The following is a 19,716-nucleotide window of genomic DNA, read 5'->3' on the forward strand; positions in this document are numbered from 1 at the left end:
AGTTTTACACTTCTAAGCTTTTGTTGCATAAAAAAATATATATATATTGTTTTTTTGTTGTCTTTTGTGTGTGTGTTTGTGTGTGTGTGTGTGTGTGTGTGTGTGTGTGTGTGTGTGTGTGTGTGTGTGTGTGTGTGTGTGTGTGTGTGTGTGTTACAGGGACGATAATTTCTCAGACACACTAAGTCAGAAGGCTGACAGTGAGGCCAGCAGCGGTCATGGAGCTGAGGACAAAGACATGTGTTCAGGCAAAGACACGGGCTCCCCTACAGACACCAGGATCTCTGATACCTACATTGGCAGGTGAGTTCCACCACATCTCACCTCTACCTCATGTAGTGAGGGTGTATTTATTCAACGGAAGAAAACGGACTGAAACATGGGGGGGGGCTACTTGGACGCGCATTTCTGTTTCCGTTTCGAAACGTTTTAAAACGTTTTATGCTGCTTGCCTGCCTGCCACACACACACACTAGTCTACCGGGGACGGCAACCCTTGTGTGACCCCCCAGCACACCTTGACGTCTCACTGTGGTATCCTCTCAAGCATTTAGCTAATGAAAGATGGCCAAGCCAAAAACTGCCTGACTGATGGGACGGTCCGCCAGGGCTCTGGCTCGGACTACCACCAGCACCACTGGTGCTGGTGGTAGTCTTCTGGTGCTGGTGGAGTCTTCTGACTCCACTGTACTGCCTGTGGGCAACTAGAGTTTAAAAGGCAAAAGTGGCACATAAAATGTAAAAATATCAACTTTCTGTGGAATGTAAACATTTTGTATGGAGATGAATCTATGAGTTCCAATGAAGGAAAAGACGTTCTGCATACCTGGCTTTACTTCTAGTTACGACTGAGGGGGTATTGGAGTAAGTCAGATCAGAATGACCAGATGCTTCCACACTGCTAAACCTGGGCCCGTGTTCACAAACGGTCTAGGAAAGTAGAGCTTGCCTTTTTAGAAAGATATTATGTGGACAGAGGGACCTGAATCTAGATCAGCACTCCTACTGCTCTAAGAGAATGTTTGAATACGGGCCCTGTTTCCCTGTCCTGTCCCGCTCCCACCTACACTCTCAGCGTAATGGCCAATAGAGTTCTCGTTAATGATGAGTTGTCCCAGTCAGTGGGTCATTTCAGTTTTGGAATGAGTCGGCTTTAGGGAGTATGTTGTAAATACATTAGAAGGGTTTATTTAATAGTGGTGCTTGGTCATTCTCAGAGCAGTCCAGGGCTGATACACACTCACTCTCCTGGCGTATCTTTTTGGCAGGGACTATGTTGGCTTCTGGGAGAGCTCTAGTATTCCGTATTTTTTCTTCCATTCATTGCTGCATCCTAATTTGTGTGGCGGTGTAGGCGACCTTGGAAAATCTATCACTGGCATCAGCCCAAATACAAGTTAAGATACTGTTTTATTCAAGGGCTTGCTCACTTGTCTCTCTGCTGGAGAGAATGTTGATGAATCACACTGTGTTTTGTATCTTAGCTATGTGTTCCATTCTGCAGATTCAGAGCCTCAGTCACCTTCTCCAATCATGTTCCATAGTCATTTCCTGTCTCTCTCCCCCCCCCACACCCACTCCCAATTCCCATGCCGTGTCCAAGTTGTTATCCCCTCCCTCGCTCCTCCTGGCAGCCCTCCATTTTCTCTCGCTCCCCTCTCTCTCTCTTTCACTCTCTCCACTGTTCTATGTAGACATGGCTCGGCACTGTTGAATCATTCATATCTTTGGCTTTATTTAGACATCTACTCCCACTGTTCGCGATCAACAATGATGCACTCACTAGCTAGTCGAAAGCCCTGAAGTGCCTGGTATGTTGTCAGGAGATTTACATCATTTCTGTTATACAACTGTATTAATTACAGCATAGAATTGTAGTCAGCCAGACAACATTATTGTATTATCTGGTTTGCGTTTGTATGACATCATCAATAGGATGGGAAAGAATGCCGTCATATCAGTGAACCGTTGTCTCTGTATTGTGTTGATAGACAGGAATGCATTTCATTTACTCTAGAATCTTGGATGAATAGCTAGTGTATAATATGGTTTATAAGTACACAATGACTGTCTATGGGTTGTACTTGTAGCAGTTATCTTCCTTCCTATAAGCCTGTTCATAGATTAAGTGTTGGGATTTTACTCCCCCCACTGGTCATGATGAGTCCCTGCACTTGTTTACTCCCTGCAGTAACACACTCCTCTCCCAACCCCCAGTCAGTCCTCCATACTGTATCAGAACACATCATGGCCCATATTTAGCTCCGTGATGAAGGTCCCTCTCCCTCAGGCTCTTAATGCCGGTGGCTGAGACAGTGTTCATTCAGCAGGAATTAGACTGGGACTTGAAACACTCTGAAAAGCCTGGGAGGGATGATTAAGGAATGAATAGCTGCTAGACTCATGAATGACAATTCATGGAGATAAAGGTTTTGTCACAACACTGATATGAGACAGGAAGTGCTGTGCAGCTAGCCTGGTCCCACATCTGTTTTGTGCTGTCTTGCCAACTACTATGGTGTTGTAACGATACCAGTTTGGATACTACAGCAAGCCAGCCTGCAGTGTTTAGTGCTGATCAGGTTGTGTGATATAACATTATGACTCACACACACACTTGGCTGTCTCCTGCTAGGCTGGCTGGGTGTTATAAATATGCAGATCAGAGCAGTGTCTTTTTAGAGCCCCAGTAGAAATGACGTGCGTGCGTGTCCGTGCGTGTATATCTATGTTCAGGAGGGTGTGTTGAGACAGCCAGGTTCAGATGGAGGACAGCTCTAATGCTGAGACAGCTGTACCTTCTCCCAGGCAGGGGGCCTGCTGTGGCTGGAGGTGCTGATAAAGACCCAGCCTGCAGGCCTCCCAGTGCTGCAGCGTGAGCCCTGCCAGCCCTCACTATACCTGGGCTCTGAACAAGCTACTAGGAGCACTTTGGGACTGCCATATAGGTTTACATCTGAACACTAAAATCAGACAGAAGGCTTCAACAACTCTGCCTGGTGTCTCGATCCACATAGTGACTAAGAATCTGTGAGGGACTGTAGCTGCATTACCACGGCCCGTCTACAAGACAATGCAACATTTATAACGTATAACGCCCTAGACCTGCCTAGTTGAAATAAAGGTTAAATAAAATAACCTGACCTCTGTGTCTTTGCACCACCCCTCCCACGGCAGGCACAGAAAGAGGACGGAGCCCCCATCCCGCCGCCCCCCTGTCCGCCCCAGTGACGTCAACTGCATAGTGCACTCCCAGCAGATCCACGGGGGCCAGGGTCACACCCCTGAGATGGGTTCTCCAGTGCTGGGTCACTCCTTCAGCCCCCGGGATCTGCTGCGGAGCCGCAACCAAGGCCAGCTGCCCATGGACAGCCCAGAGCGCCGGCGGCGCACCGGTCACGGCAGCCTGACCAACATCAGCCGCCACGAGTCGCTGAAGAAGATGGAGAGCCCGCCCATCCGACGCTCCACGAGTTCTGGCCAGTACACGGCCGTGTTCCAGGAGCCCCACCCACACCCGCACGGCGGCGGCAAGCCCCTGGACCCGGAGACCATCGCACAGGTCAGCATCAACAACGCGGGACGAGTACAGCTCACTCCAGCACCACAGCCCTGCACCGCCCTGTAAACCTTGTCAGTGCTAATTCTGTATTCTGATCCTGAACACCTCTGTCACATCACTCCCAAACACATTCACATTGACAATCCTAGTTGTCATGTTATCAAGATGCTCCTATACAGAGTGACTTACAATAAGTGAAGTAAACAAATGTAGTAAAACTTTCTTTCAAGATTTGCTGCTAGCAGCAACCCCAGCGCTAGTAAGAATATCACAAAAAAAATATGTTTTTGTTGCTTCATATAGCTTCTGGGACATTGACGTTGAGTTAAATCGCTTTTGAGACCGGAGTATCTATTTTTGTAATGTTCCACACCATCACACAAGCTGTTAATTTGGTCCGAGTGCCGCGTGTCAGAACAGAAAATAGAAAGTCATTATTTCAAAGCGGCATCAGTGTCGGCATGGTAATACTTTGTGTCGTTACAGGCCACAATTACCTTATCAGAGCTCTGATAACAATGCGATGTGTCTTGGCTGTAGCAGTATGCATTGTGGGAAATCATGAGAAGCCATCAGCAGTGTGAAGAGACTTCTAATTAGGAAGCCGATGGTCAAAAAGAGGATGATGTCTCTCCATTGGGTTGTCTGTCTCTGTCTAGTAGGGAGATGCTCTGATGAATGTCTTGTCATCTCTGCATCTTGTCTTTGGTATTTGAAGTCGGGCACATGCCCAGGGATTTCAGTCTCAAGCAGCACTCTTGTCCTGACTGAGCTCGCATGCATGCATGGGCTCCCGAGTGGCGCAGCGGTCTAAGGCACTGCATCCCTGGTTCGGATCCAGGCTGTATCACATCCGGCCATGATTGGGAGTCCCATAGGGATGTCACTGTATTTTTATTAACGTCTGTCTTTTTCGCTCTCTTTTCCCTCTCTGTTTACCTACCGCTCGCTCTCTCTCCCTGCAGGACATAGAGGAGACGATGAACACGGCGCTGAACGAGCTGCGGGAGCTAGAGAGGCAGAGTTCGGCCAAGCACGCCCCCGACGTGGTGCTGGACACCCTGGAGCAGAGGCAGTCGACCGGGGGCCCCACCCCAGCTAGTTCCAGCGAGTCCCTCAGCCCGCTCCACAACATCCTGCTGAGGGCCCAGACCGGCGAGGCCGGGGGGGTGCCGATGCGCCGCAGCACCAGCTCCTCCAGCGACACCATGAGCACCTTCAAGCCGGTGGTGGTGCCCCGCATGGGGGTGCAGCTCAAGCCGCCCGCTCTGAGGCCTAAGCCCCTGGTACTGCCCAAGACGGGCCCGGCCCACCTCCCCGCCGCACCCCCTCCCCAGGACCCCCTGGACAAGTCGTGCACCATGTGAACGCTGAACTCTGGGACGGGAGCAGAGGCCAATGGGACAATGGGAGAAGGGCTCTGAGTCTAGATAGAGTAGCAACATGTTATCAATGTCTATAGATTCTAATAATAATTATAACATTGTGAGGACAGTATAAGAACAGTCCATTGCCTGGACATTGATTAAAGAGATCTGAGACATTCAAGTAAGCAAGGATACTGTAGTTGTTTGCTTTGTGAGGTGGATTTGTTTTCTTGCAGTGTCTAGAAGTTAACCAGTGTCAAGTAAGTTAACCACATTTATTGACAATGACGACATAGGGATATTCTCGGGTCTGCTAAACAGACTGAACTACCAAGGAAAAGGGCATGTTTCAGTGTGAATATTTTCAACAGACAAATAGTTTGTCAAGATCATATGGAAAATACTGTAGAATCTGCTGAAATGCCTAGCATCACTAGATAAGTCAACTTTTTATTCTTGATCATTACTATATACAGTAACAAATCACAAAGGCTTCCTTTTGAGGTTACAGAAACTAGAGAACTACAAAAGAATGAACGCTAAAGAAACAAAGTGGTGCACGTTTTGTTTGCTACTCAGCCAGGGGAACTATGGGAAATGTAGTCCGTGTCAGCTGAGCCCGACTGGAGTTTGCTTCTAACTTAGATGAAAAACGCGTAGGTTTAGAGTACTGATCGTAAGGCCTTACTGCCACTCAGAAATATAAGCTGTCAATAGTGTTCAAACCACCAATGGAAAGCTGCTGGTAGTATGGGTGTAGCTAACTAATGTTTATAGCTGAGATTGAAACAGACTGAAGCAGGGAGTGGAAGAGTCCAGATATGTGTGTGATCATAAGGGTACACGTTCTAAACAAGGTCTGGAGGTAGACGAGGATACAACCACTATGTGAAATATTACCCGTTATGGAAATTCTGTGAAAATTGTTATATACTCTTAAAGACCTGTGTCGAACCTTCGTTGGCCTTCTGTCTTTAGAATCAAGGGGCCGGTTGAGAATGGTTTGCTGTACTGTAGACGCCCCACAATGCATATGACCAATGGTATACACAACACACGAGCTTGTTTTACTGTACACACAATGCCTGGCTTTCTCTGTCCAAATGAATCATAGTTTTAGAGCATGGATGTTACTCTCTCTTTCTGTCCTTGTGCAAGACTCTAGAAACTTGTGGAAAGACTCACGGCAGTCAACTCTCCCAACGACGGAATGCTGCCAGTAGCCATGGACTAACTGACTGTTACTGTAAAATACTACCTTGTTCATCATACTGCTTCTTGTGTTTCTTATCAGTGTTAGTGTGTGAGGAGCTTTCTATCCCAATATCCCCCTCTGACCATGTAGGCTAATCTTTGTGTTGTGGATAGGGAGATGGGCTGGTCCATTACTCTGTGGGGGAGATGTGACTGATGTTTAGATTCTCCATCAGGAATTTGTCATTACATGTAGGCGATAACCCCCCTCTTGAATGATATGATTTGATTTGGTCCTGGGGAATACATACTCGCATGTTCACTGAAGACCATGTCACATGATGTGGGTGTATGTGACAACTGACCACCAAGGGAACTGGCCTACTCATACTGGAACTATGTCCCCCTGTTTTCCAATTCTGTGACAGTGCCCTCTAGAAGTCTGTCTGTGTAGCTGAAGAAAGAAGACTGATAGGTGCATGTGTGGGGAAGCTTGCATCTGGTTAAAGAGCAAGGAAATCTCAAATTCGCAATAAGCAATGTTTTCCTTGAAATACAAACTGCAACGGGTTTATTTTTGTCTGTTGCAAAACATTTATGTATATTAAAAGTGAATATGATCTGAATTCTGGATTACAACCTTTATTTCTGAATTCTGTAATGTTTATTTGTTTAAGATTTTAGTTTTGTTAGGATTTTTTGAACAAAGGATGTAGAAATTCAAAAGTCCAATGCAGAGTCTTCAAAGTTGCAGGTGTCCCACCCAAACCCGGATCGTATTCATTCGACACCAAATGGAAGAAAACTGACAAACGGAGGGAGTACCAAGAAGAAACACTCATTTAGTTTTCCGTTTTGCTACAGTGTCTCCTAATGAACATGAGCCTGTTGTATTCTGTGTTTTCTCTCTATGCCAATCATACACAGTTAGCAGTAGCGTCCTGCCTGTTGACTGACTTTGTGTCCTTGTACATCTGTAGTATGTACACGTGAAAGTGCCTTTGAAAATGTTTTAGAGGAACTTGAACTATGTTCTGTACTGTTGCGTTCTCATTTCAGACCCTGTGTTATGAGCAGTAGGAAGCAAGATGAATGAATTAATAATGATGATGCCATTATAGAAAAAGTTATTAATTAATGAATAATAAAGATACTGCTTATACATTGTGACAATGCACTTTTATGTATAGAACTGTATATTTGGCATGAAATATCTTAACTTTTAGAGCTATTTGAGGGTTGTTCCTCAAAGGTTTTTCTTTCTAATAAAGGCAATTGTTCAGTCTGAAGTGGTCTTGTCCTCTTGTGATAAAATTAGCACTGTGCATGTTGTCAGCAGCACTATAAACCTCTGTTTGGTCATTGTGTTACAGGATATACTTCACTATTTACAACTAATTTTCAAGTTAATGTACATATCTTACTCTGAGGAAAACGGGTACAGTTGAAGTCGGAAGTATACATACACTTAGGTTGGAGTCATTAAAACTCGTTTTTCGACCACTCCACACATTTCTTGTTAACAAACTATAGTTTTGGCATGTCGGTTAGGACATCTACTTTGCATGACACAAGTAATTTTTCCAACAATTGTTTACAGACAGATTATTTCACTATCACAATTCCAGTGGGTCAGAAGTTTACATACACTAAGTTGACTGTGCCTTTAAACAGCTTGGAAAATTCCAGATAATGATGTCATGGCTTTAGACGCTTCTGATAGGCTAATTGACATCATTTGAGTCATTTGGAGGTGTATCTGTGGATGTATTTCAAGGTCTACCTTCAAACTCAGTGCCTCTTTGCTTGACATGGGAAAATGAGAAAGAAATCAGCCAAGACCTCAGAAAAAGTCTGGTTCATCCTTGGGAGCAATTTCCAAATACCTGCAGGTACCACGTTCATCTGTACAAACAATAGTACGCAAGTATAAACACCGTGGGATCACGCAGCTGTCATACCGCTCAGGAAGGAGACGCGTTCTGTCTCCTAGAGATGAACATACTTTGGTGCGAAAAGTGCCAATCAATCCCAGAACAACAGCAAAGGACCTTGTGAAGATGCTGGAGGAAACAGGTACAAAAGTATCTATATCCACAGTAAAACGAGTCCTATATTGACATAACCTGAAAGGCCGCTCAACAAGGAAGAAGTCACTGCTCCAAAACTGCCATAAAAATGCCAGACTGCGGTTTGCAACTGCACATGGGGAAAAAGATTGTTCTTTTTGGAGAAATGTCCTCTGGTCTGATGAAACAAAAATAGGTCTGTTTGGCCGTAATGACCATCGTTATGTTTGGAGGAAAAAGGTGGTGGCTGGAAAGCCGAAGAACACCATCCCAACTGTGAAGCGCGGGGGTGGCAGCATCATGTTGTGGCGGTGCATTGTTGCAGGAGGGACCAGTGCACTTCACAAAATAGATGGCATCATGAGGATGGAAAATTATGTGGATATATTGAAGCAACATCTCAAGATACAAGTCAGGAAGTTAAAGCTTGGTCGCAAATGTGTCTTCCAAATGGACAAGACCCCAAGCATACTTCCAAAGTTGTGGCAAAATGGCTTAAGGATAACAAAGTCAAGGTTTTGGAGTGGCCATCACAAAGCCTTGACCTCAATCCTATAGAAAATTTGTGCGTAGAACTGAAAACATGACTCAGTTACACCAGCTCTGTCAGGAGGAATTGGCCAAAATTCACCCAACTTATTGTGGGAAGCTTGTGGAAGGCTACCCGAACCGTTTGACCCAAGTTAAACAATTTTAAAGGCAATGCTACCAAATACTAATTGAGTGTATGTGAACTTCTGACCCACTGGGAATGTGATGAAAGAAATATAAGCTGAAATAAATCCTTCTCTCTACTATTATTCTGACATTTCACATTCATTAAAATAAAGTGGTGATCCTAACTGGGAATTTTTACTAGGATTAAATGTTAGGAATTGTGAAACTGAGTTTAAATGTATTTTCGTAAGGTGTATGTAAACTTCCGACTTCAACTGTATAAAACCTAAGCTGATATGTTTGAAAGTCCATAAGAATAAACCGCACCATTCAATGCACGCAAATTAAGGGGTTACATATAGTAAATGCCATTATGAGTTCCTTATTCTCTAGCGGCTAGCCCATATTTAAGTCTGACGTAGAGTTAGTGCTGCTGCATATAGTGCCTTCAGAAAGTATTCATGCCCCTTGATTTATTTCACATTTTGCTGTATTACAGCCTGAATTCAAAATGGATTAAATATTTATTTTTTCTCCACCACCTACACACGATACCCCATATTGACAAAGTGAAAAGATGTTTTTACAAATGTTTAGTAATTTATTAGAAATGTCTCATTTACATAAGTATTCACACCCCTGAGTCAATACTTTGTAGAAGCAGCTTGACACGTAACAAAAGTTGTCTGCGGAGTCCTATTGTTCATTGCTATGCTGTAATGCCATCGTGTGACCATTAGGTATTATTACATGACTTCATGTTTTACATAACACAGTGGAATAAAAAGCAGAGGTTATGCAAAATCCTATGTTGGTCATATAAACAGAGGACCTGGTGGTGTGAATTTTCAACAACTACCAAATAGTCCATGTTGAAAGCAGAGGTTTAAAGTGTCGTCCCTAGGACCTGGTCACTAGCTTCCACAGTCATAAACCCCGCCTATTGCTACTTTAAATGTTAAACCTAACCTTAACCTCACTGCTAACCTTGTGCCTAACCAAAACGACAAAATTATATTTTTTTTCATGAATTTTACAATATTATAGAAAATTTTGACGTTATGGCTGTGAAATCTAGTGGAAACCGGTTTAAAGGGCACGACTCTAACTTTGACTTTCAGTTTCGTTTCTCCGTAAGTGTGACTGACGACCAATTGCAAATTGGGTGAGGTGAGGATCATAAAATATATTTTTCCCTACCGAAACACGATGTCGTCTATCGTGTCTCAATATGTAACAAAAATTCTGTGTGGAAATCAAGGATGCTTGGACTTCAAGCGGCTTGACCAGATCGTTGGTCAAAAGTTCACTGTTGCAGATGATGTCCTACTTGGAATACTTTGTGACAGAGAAAAATATGCCATCAGTAAAGGCGAAGGAAAGGCCTCGCGTCTCGCTATGAGCCAGAACAGTGTTATTGTTGCAAAGACTTCACTGCGAGTCTGTCAAAGCCCTCCTGGCGAGTGTCTTCATTGCGAGAACTTACACCTGTGCAGATACTTTGTATGCGGTAACTGCAGGTTCGGGTAGGTGTCATGTTCTGTGAGACTATATAAACAATTTGTTTTATCTCATAGTGGAACTGCAGATGTTTCATATAGGTAAATACTCTGAGGTAAAATTAGTTTTATATTGGATATTCTGTTCTCTCATCAATAGCTATTGAACCAGGCATGCTATGGCTATACAAATGGTATATTCTGAATCGGGTGAATGGAGAACAATCCGCTACTTTTATTTTTAATAACAAAATGTAATTAAAATCTTGAATAGTTCTTAAACAAATCATGTCATGACTATGAAAAAAATATTCTGAATCAAGGGAAGATGGAGAACAATCCATGTATTTTTTTATTTGAAATGTAGATTGAAATCCATAAAAATCTTCAATAGCTCTTAGATTTTAAATCTTCTATAGCTCTTAAACAAAGCGTGCTGTGACTATGAAAATGATGTATTCTGAATCAAGGGAGATGGAGGATGGAGCATCCCCCCAAAGGAATTGTTTTTTCGCCATCTTCCCATGATCCAGAATATGTAATTTTCATAGTCACGGCACACTTTGTTTAAGAGCTATTGAAGATTGAAATCCAGAAAAATAAAATCTACATTTCAACAACAAAAAAGGTGTGAATTTTTCTCCGTCTTCCCTTGATTCAGAATATATAATTTTCATAGTCACGGCACGATTTGTTTAAGAGCTATTGACAGAGAGAGCTGAATATCCAATATAAAAAAACATTTTACCTAAATGGTAAACCGAATTTTGTATAATCTGTCAATAATTCGTGTGTAGAATCTGATATTGTTACACTTTGACCACAAACACACCTGTTGTAACTGGCCCTGTGACTCATTCATTTGATATCTCATACAATGAGTATCAGATTCATAAGCTGTGAATAGATATAGTAGCTAACAACAACATATTTTTGCTGAGGAGCCAACAGCATTTGTTGACCTGACTAATGCTTGAAAGTTAGTCATGTGACTCTTCTGTTGTCTTGGTTTAATTTGCTCATCTTTTCAGTGTACTTACATTGTTCACATTTCTCTTTAAACTCAAGGAACAAGTGCAAAAATGCCCACAGTCTAGATTCCCCACACAACACAGCTGTTATAAGGAGCTTGGGTCACCATGATCTGGGGGAAGCAGAGCTGTTTCCACTACTGCTGCAGAACGACCCCTACCTGATGCCTGAGGTGGGTGGCTCCCAAAATTACCTCAACCAATTAGTGGATCTAAAAAGATTGGATAGGTTACTGGGAAGTTTAGCAATAAGGTAATACTGTAAGGTCACCTCCTTACTCTGTAATAGCTGGAATTTTTGTCATACTGTTTATTAAAGGTCAACTGGCCCTTAGAATTAACTTCTCTGGCTTTAAATGGCCTATGTGGCATCGATATGAGTCAAACATTAATTATAGTGTCAAAATTGTGAATTCATCGCGACTTACTAGAGGGTTGGGTATGGATTAGTCACGTGCCCACTTTTACCAATGATGCCCCCAGCTGCCATGTGGACATTTTGTTGTCAAGTCTGCATGAGTGCAATGCACGAACATTTCGCTCTGCAAATAGGAGTGAAAATGGGCTTCCATAAAGCTGATGCCAACTTCCATGCATTTCAATAATATTGCCCGATGGCCAGGAATGGATTACATATGACAATCATTTCTGATGCAAGGGATTACATATGACAGTCATTTCTGATGCCTATCAACTGTCAAACCACTGATGTTGGTGAGTATATTAGCAAAGTAAATCGCTGTTATTAGCTAGCTAGTATCTACTTTTGGTTATACATTATTTGATAATGCTAGCGAGCCAGCCTAGCTATGATACCACAGATGAAATTGGAATGATACTGTAGCTAGCTAAATACACCAAGCTAACGTGTAATGTGATGTAGCATGTCACAGGAAGATGTGCATAGCTCATGCTAGCTAGCTACCTTGCTAACAACAGCTAACTGTAGGCCATTGGCATTCAGGGTCAATACAGGGCAGGCACTTGGAGGCTAGCTAATCATAGAATGTAGCCAGCTTGCTTTCAATAATTTTTCAACTTGAACTGGCTAGCTAACATTAACTAACTAACGTTAGCTAGCTAGCCAACTCATTTCAACTCAGACAAAGGTACAGTATGATAACTAACCTGAATTTGCTAAGTTAGGTAGCTAGCTAGCATTCGGGTGCTTCGTCTGCTAACCGAAAACAACATGCCTGCTCTCATAAACGTTTATCATGTAAAAATAAATTACGGATGGTACTTGTCACAACACAACTGATTGGCTCAAACGCATTAAGAAGGAAAGAAATTCCACATATTTACTTTTAACAAGGCACACCTGTTAATTGAAATGAATTCCAGGTGATTACCTCATGATGCTGGTTGAGATAATGCCAAGAGGGTGCAAAGCTGTGAAGGCAAAGGGTGGCTACTTTGAAGAATCTCAAATGTAAAAAATATATTAATGTGTAACACTTTTTTTGGTTACTATATGATTCCATATTTGTTATTTCATTGTTTTGATGTCTTCACTATTATTCTACAATGTAGAAAATAGTAAAAAATAAAGAAAAACCCTGTAATGATTAGTTGTCCAGACTTTTGACTCTGCCTTGTTGGCCGCAGACCGGCAGTTCCAGAGGCTGCCGGAGACCTGGAATTCCACGTGGGTTGTGCACGCTGGGACCACCAGGTTAGAGTGGCAGCGGTCATGCGGTGTGAAGCGTTTGTGTGGCCTGTGCAGAGGGGAGAGAACAGGGATAGACAGACACATAGTTGACAGGCTACAGGAGAGGCTACGCTAATGCAAAGGAGATTGGAATGAAAATTAACTAAACAACTGGGGAAGCGAGAGAGCAGGGCCTCCCTCACTAACCCTTCACTGAAACACACAAATATAACTTTTCCAACTTCCACTTTAGAAATTATAATTGATGTAAACTACAGTGGTTCAATGTTTCCAGGAATAGGCTCAAACTTAGTTTATTCAGCTAGATAACTTGGTACAGTATTCTTCCGTGAAACCCACCCAGTGCACCGTGTCCTATGACGGCGTAGCTAACTAGCATGCTAGCATCCAATAACACATGGTTAGCACCAATACTTGGTTACAACAAACTACCAATGGATCATTCGTGTCCGTGTCTAGTTCCTTTCATAACGCAGAAGTAATTAAACATTGGCTAGCTAACACAAAGTCAGTCCTGCTAGCTAAACAAGTGGACTACACATCTCGAAAGTTCAGAAAGTTAAGCTTACGTTGCAAAAATCTTATTGACTAAAAATGATACAGTACTGCTAGCTGGTAGAGTTGGCTAGCTAGCAGTGGCTGCGTTTACCTTTATCTTTTATCTTTGATACAGAGACAACTATGTAGCTAGCTAACATTACACTAATCAAATCGTTCCGTTGTAATGTATTTAGTTTCTACAGTACTGCTAGTTGGTAAAGTTGGCTAGCTAGCAGTGGCTGTGGTGTTGTGGTGTTGACGGCGCGAACGAACGAATACAGCTGGCTAGCTAACCTTGTTAGTTTCTCAAAGTTAGTTTCTCAAAGCTACACCTACACCTTTAGCTACACCTTTATCCTTGATGCAAAGGCAACTATGTAGCTTGTCTCTTCACATTCCCCGCTGTTCCATAAGATTAATTTTAATCCGTTTTTTAAAATATTATTTACTTTTTGAATGAGTTACTTGATGTGGAATAGTACTGTGCGCCTCCCATACTCTGTTTTGGACTTGGGGACTGTGAACAGACCTGTGGTGGCATGTCTTGTGGGGTATGCATTGGTGTCTGAACTGTGTGCCAGTAGTTTAAACAGACAGCTCAGTGCATTCAACATGTCAATACACGTAGTGATGAAGTCAATCTCTCTTCTACTTTGAGCCAGGAGAGTTTAACATGGACAGACCTTAATGTTAGCTCTCTGTGTACATTTAAGTCCCTCTTTGTGGCACCTGACCACACAACTGAAAAGTAGTCCAGGTGCAACAAAACTACTGTATGGCCTGTAAAACCTGCCTTGTTGATAGCGTTGTTAAGGCAAAGCAGCGCTTTATTATGGAAGGACCTCTCCGCATCTTGGCTACTTTTGCACCAATATGTTTTGACCATGACAGTATACAAACTAGGGTTACTCAAAGCAGTTTAGTCTCCTCAACTTTCTCAATTTCCACATTATTCATTACAAGATTTAGTTGAGGTTTAGTGAACGATTTGTCCCAAATACAATGCTTTTAGTTTTTGAAATATTTAGGACTAACTTATTTCTTGCCACACATTCTGAAACTGACTGCAGCTCTTTAAGTGTTGCAGTGATTTAATTTGCTGTGGTAGCTGATGTGTTGAGTCATCAGCATACATAGACACACAGGCTTTACCCAGAGTCAGTGACAGGTCATTATAGCAGGGGATGTAAAGCCATAACACAAGTTTTTCCAGCAGCAGACTATGATCGATAATGTCAAAAGCTGTACTGAAGTCTAACAAAACAGTTCCCACAATCATTTTATTATCAATTTGTCCGCCAATCATCAGTTATTTGTGTAAGTGCTGTACATATTGAATGCCCTTCCCTATAAGCATGCTGAAAATCTGTTGTTCATTTGTTTACTGTGAAATACAATGCTATCTGGTTAAACACAATTTTTTTCCAATAGTTTACTAAGGGTGGGTAACAGGCTGATTGGTCAGCTGTTTGAGCCAGTAAAGTGTGCTTTGCTTCCCGCCAGGCCTGAGGGCACACACTTTCCTGTAGGCTTAAGATTGAAGAGATAGCAAATAGGAGTGGCAATATTCTCCACTATCATTCGCAGTAATTTTCAATCCATGTTGTCAGTCCCAGGTGGCTTGCCATTGTTAGACAATTTTATTTTTTTCACACTCACGTTACGGAATTCTGATTTACAATGCTTGTCTTTCATAATTTGGTCATATATGCATGGATGTGTAGGTTCATAATAATAATGGCATCCGTGACAGAGAGGGAGAATGGTCCATCCATGTATACGGGTAAGATAGTCTAGCTAGCTACATTTTCAGATATTACACATTTCTAATTTTGTCAGGAAGTTTTCATTTCAAGTTAAAGTGTACTGTTAGCTAGCTAGCTAACATTAGCTGGCTGGCTGGCTCGCTAGCTAACATTATGTGTATGATCTGTGTAGTAATATTATTTGGTTCTCAGAGCCATTTGCTTTGTTAGCTAGCTAACATTAGGCTATAACTAACATTGAACCTGATTGGCTAGCAACCTGCAGATTCATGCAGGGTAGTAACGTCATGAGTTGAGATTATGGTTAATTGTTTAGCTAGCTTGCTACATGTCTTAACAAAAGACTCCAATATGCAAGCATCCATTTCAATAGAATGTTCATGATGTCACTGCGATAGCTGTTGATAGACATAACTGCTAAATTCCAATTTTAGAGTACTCTGGTATGAGTGTGCCAGAGCGCAAAATAACTGACGAATTAACATACGCTCAACACCCGTTGAATATGGCCGGTGTCAGTAAATGTTTGCAAAAAGGCATAAATTGTTTCCAGCAGCACAGTTGCAGTCACAAACGCTCTGGATAACACAACAGCCTAACTAGCTCTGCTAGGGCCAGTGAAATGGTCAGAGTGCGCTGTTCTCTCATTTGTTTGGAATTAGCTAGCCAACATTAGCCAGTTAGCTTGGGTGCTTGACTACTGTTGTTAGGACAGAATGATCGGATCAACCCTTAAAGAGATGTGTGGGGCTAAAGCTTAAGAGGGTGTGAACGTTGCTAAATGGGTGTTGACAAAGAAGAGCTCTCCAGTAGGTGTACCAAAACATCCATTCAAAGGCCATTTTCTCAAAAGTCAGGTTACAAGTTTATCAACTTTCAAAAACAGAATTACTTTCACATTGGATCACACACTACAGTTGAACAATGTAAAAAATAAAAAAAAAACACAATTTCAAATGTTTCTACATAAGACAGAATCGAGCCGGTCGGTCACATATGTTGTTAGCATATCATGCCTACATTTGCTAATCTTGCCAATAATGTTTTTTTTTTTTTTAAGTAGATTTTTTAAGTAGATGGCAATATCAGTGGGTTTTGTGATGAATGAGACATCTGATTCAATGAATGGAGTTTTTTTGCGTAAAATTTAATTTTAAGGCTTTACTATTATCATTATATAATTGTACTTTATTTCATAGTACAGTTTATTCGTCTTTTTGTTCAGTGTAGTCACATGATTTCTCAATTTACAGTACTTTGCCAATCGGCTGTGCAGCCAGACTTTTTTTATTTATATATCTATATATATTTTGATTTTATTTTTAATTTAAAACATACAATATACTTGCAGTGAAGCCACTCAACAACTACATCACATTAGTCATCTAACAGCCTCCTATCCAGAGCGATGCAGCCAAACTTATTTTCCATTCCTTTTGCCTCAGTTTTTACATTCACTTAATGGGTGCATGATTATTAGTAACTGTAATAAGCATTTTCATAAATGTGTCAAGTACAGCATCTGGTTGCTCCTAATTACACACCACAGACCAGAAAATATTATTTTAATCTTCAACATACTGTAGGAATCATTACAATACTTGTATTGTATGACCTCCGTATACACTATATTAAGGCCCAGCCTTTGGAACTTTGGTTTTCCTAGATTTTAAGATAATTTTTTTTTTTAATAATTTCACCTTTTATTTAACCTAGGCAAGTCAGTTAAGAACAAATTCTTATTTACAATGATGGCCTACACCGGCCAAACCCAGACGATGCTGGGCCAATTGTGCGATTGGGAGGAGCCCGTTTTTTACGAGCTCCTCCCTATCACGGCCAGTTGTGATACAGCCTGGAATCGAACCAGGGTCTGTAGTGACGCCTCAAGCACTGAGATGCAGTGCCTTATATCGCTGTGCCGCTTGGGAGATGGCTACTATATTGGATACTGCTTTAGAGCAGATATCTGAAGCATTAGTAAAAAGTTTAGCAATTCCTGTGCTGTTTGTAAATACCCTGATAGGTTGACTGACAACCTGAACCAGGTTGCATGCACTGTTTACAGTTTTAAACTTTTTCTTCAGTGAGCAGCTTGACAATATGTAGGTCACCCAGAAAATATACTTCTCTGTTGACATCACATACATTATCAAACATTTCACACATATCCAAACTCTGACTGTTAGCACTTGGAGGTCTTTAGCAACTTCCCACAAGAATGGGCTTCAGGTGAGGCAGGTGAATCTGTAGCCATATTACTTCAACAGCATTTGACATGAGATCCTCTAAGCTTTACAGGAATATGACTGAACATAAACGGCAACACCTCCAGCATTGGTATTCCTATCTCTTCTGAAGATGTTGAAACCATGAATTGCTACCACTATATCAAAGCTATTATCTAAGTGAGTTTCAGAAATAGTGTATGAACGTTATCTTGTTTCTTAGGCTACATATGTTAATGTGGGCTATTTATTTATTTTTAATTATAAGATTATTTTTATTGCTTTACTGGGAGGCTTATCAGAGGTAGACATGCCTGATATTTATGTTTGAGCTGATAGTGCAGAGTGAGCTGCATACAGTTGCCGGATAATGGCGGCGGAGGGATTGGCTGCCGTTTTTTATGGGCACCTAACCAATTATGCTATTTTGTGTGGGGTTTCTTTTCCCCCGCATTGTTTATAACTCATTTTGTACATAATGTTGCTACTACCATCTCTTGTGACCGAAAATGGCTTCTGGATATCAGAACAGCGATTACTCACCTCGAACTGGACGAAAATGTCTTTAATGAGTCTGACGTGAAGAATATAATGTTGCACCCTGACCTGGCCCAAATCCTCGTCATTCGCTGGATGGAGATACAGGGGGCGCAGATGCCTTGTGAGAATTTGTTGGCGAGTGGGTAACCTGTCTCTACCATCTGTTCTATTGGCAAACGTGGAATAAACTGGATGAGCTCCATTCGAGACGATCCTACCAATGGGACATAAAAAACGGTAATATCTTATGTTTCACTGAGTCGTGGCTGAACAACAACACGGATAATATACAGTTGGCAGGGTTTTCCGTGCATCGGCAGGATCGATCACCTAAATCCGGTAAGACGAGGGGTGGTGGTGTCTATTTGTCATTAACAGCTGTTGTGCAATGTCTAATATTAAGGAAGTCTCTAGTTATTGCTCGCCTGAGGTAAAGTACCTCATGATAAACTGTAGACCACACTATCTACCAAGACAGTTTTCATCTATATTTCTCGTAGCCGTCTATTTACCACCACAAACCGATGCTGGCACTAAGACTGCACTCAACGAGCTGTAAAAGGCCATAAGCAAACAAGAAAATGCTCATCCAGAAGTGGCACTCCTAGTGGCCGGGGACTTTTGCAGGCAAGCTTAAATCCGTTTTACCTCGTTTCTACCAGCATGTCACATGTCCAACTAGAGGGGGAAAAAAACTCTAGACCACCTTTACTTCACACACAGAGACGCACACGAACAAAGTTTTCCCTTGCCCTACATTTGGCAAATCTGACCATAATTCTATCCTCCTGATTCCTGTTTACAAGTAAAACTAAAGCAGGAAGTACCAGTGACTCGCTCAAAATGGAAGTGGTCAGATGATGCGGATGCTACGCTAAAGGACTGTTTTGCTAGCACAGACTGGAATATGTTCCGGGATTCATCCAATTGAATTGAGGAGTATACTACCTCAGTCACCGGCTTCATCAATAAGTGCATCGACGACGTCGTTCCCACAGTGACCATACGTACATATCCCAACCAGAAGCCTTGGATTACAGGCAACATCCGCACTGAGCTAAAGGCTAGAGCTGCTGCTTTCTTAGAGTGGGCCATTAATCCGGACGCTTATAAGAAATCCCCCTGTGCACTCAGACGAACCATCAAACAGGCAAAGTGTCAATACAGTACTAGGATTGAATCCTACTACACCGGCTCTGATGCTCGTCGAATGTGGCAGGGCAGGCAAACTTTACGGACTACAAAGGGAAACCCAGCCGCTAGCTGCCCAGTGACGCGAGCCTACCAAACGAGCAAAATTCATTTTTATGCTCGCTTCGAGGCAAGCAACACTGAAGCATGCATGAGTGCACCAGCTGTTCTGTGTGATCACGCTCTCCATAGCCGATGTGAGCAAGACTTTTAAACAGGTCAACATTCACAAGGCCGCAGGGCCAGACGGATTAATAGGACGTGTACTCGGAGCATGCGCGGACCAACTGGCATGTGTCTTCACTGACATTTTCAACCTCTCGACCACCATAGTCCATGTGCCCAAGAAAGCACAAGTAACCAACCTAAATGAGTACCGCAACCTAGCACTCATGTCGGT

General features: G+C 42.3%; 2 protein-coding genes across 5 annotated transcripts in view; both read left to right on the forward strand.

Moving 5' to 3' along the window:
• Positions 1 to 7,408, forward strand: part of LOC115152204 (SLIT-ROBO Rho GTPase-activating protein 1) — a 161,603-nt gene extending 154,195 nt beyond the window's left edge. For 2 of the 4 annotated variants that reach the window (XM_029696802.1, XM_029696803.1), the window contains exons 20-22: positions 160 to 303; positions 3,178 to 3,562; positions 4,528 to 7,408. In XM_029696802.1, the coding sequence (XP_029552662.1) occupies positions 160 to 303; positions 3,178 to 3,562; positions 4,528 to 4,929 (931 nt within the window). In that variant the 3' untranslated portion in view covers positions 4,930 to 7,408. Of the gene's footprint in view, positions 1 to 159; positions 304 to 3,177; positions 3,634 to 4,527 lie in introns of all 4 variants that reach the window. The other 2 variants (XM_029696804.1, XM_029696805.1) reach the window with 2 other exon arrangements.
• A 2,435-nt stretch (positions 7,409 to 9,843) lies between these two features.
• Positions 9,844 to 19,716, forward strand: part of LOC115152205 (protein mono-ADP-ribosyltransferase PARP12) — a 28,355-nt gene continuing 18,482 nt past the window's right edge. The window contains exons 1-2 of the mRNA XM_029696806.1: positions 9,844 to 10,375; positions 11,417 to 11,552. Of these exons, the coding sequence (XP_029552666.1) occupies positions 10,059 to 10,375; positions 11,417 to 11,552 (453 nt within the window). The 5' untranslated portion in view covers positions 9,844 to 10,058. The remainder of the gene's footprint in view (positions 10,376 to 11,416; positions 11,553 to 19,716) is intronic.

This window comes from Salmo trutta, chromosome 17 (assembly GCF_901001165.1).
Source record: "Salmo trutta chromosome 17, fSalTru1.1, whole genome shotgun sequence".
In the NCBI taxonomy this organism is placed as follows: Eukaryota; Metazoa; Chordata; class Actinopteri; order Salmoniformes; family Salmonidae; genus Salmo; species Salmo trutta.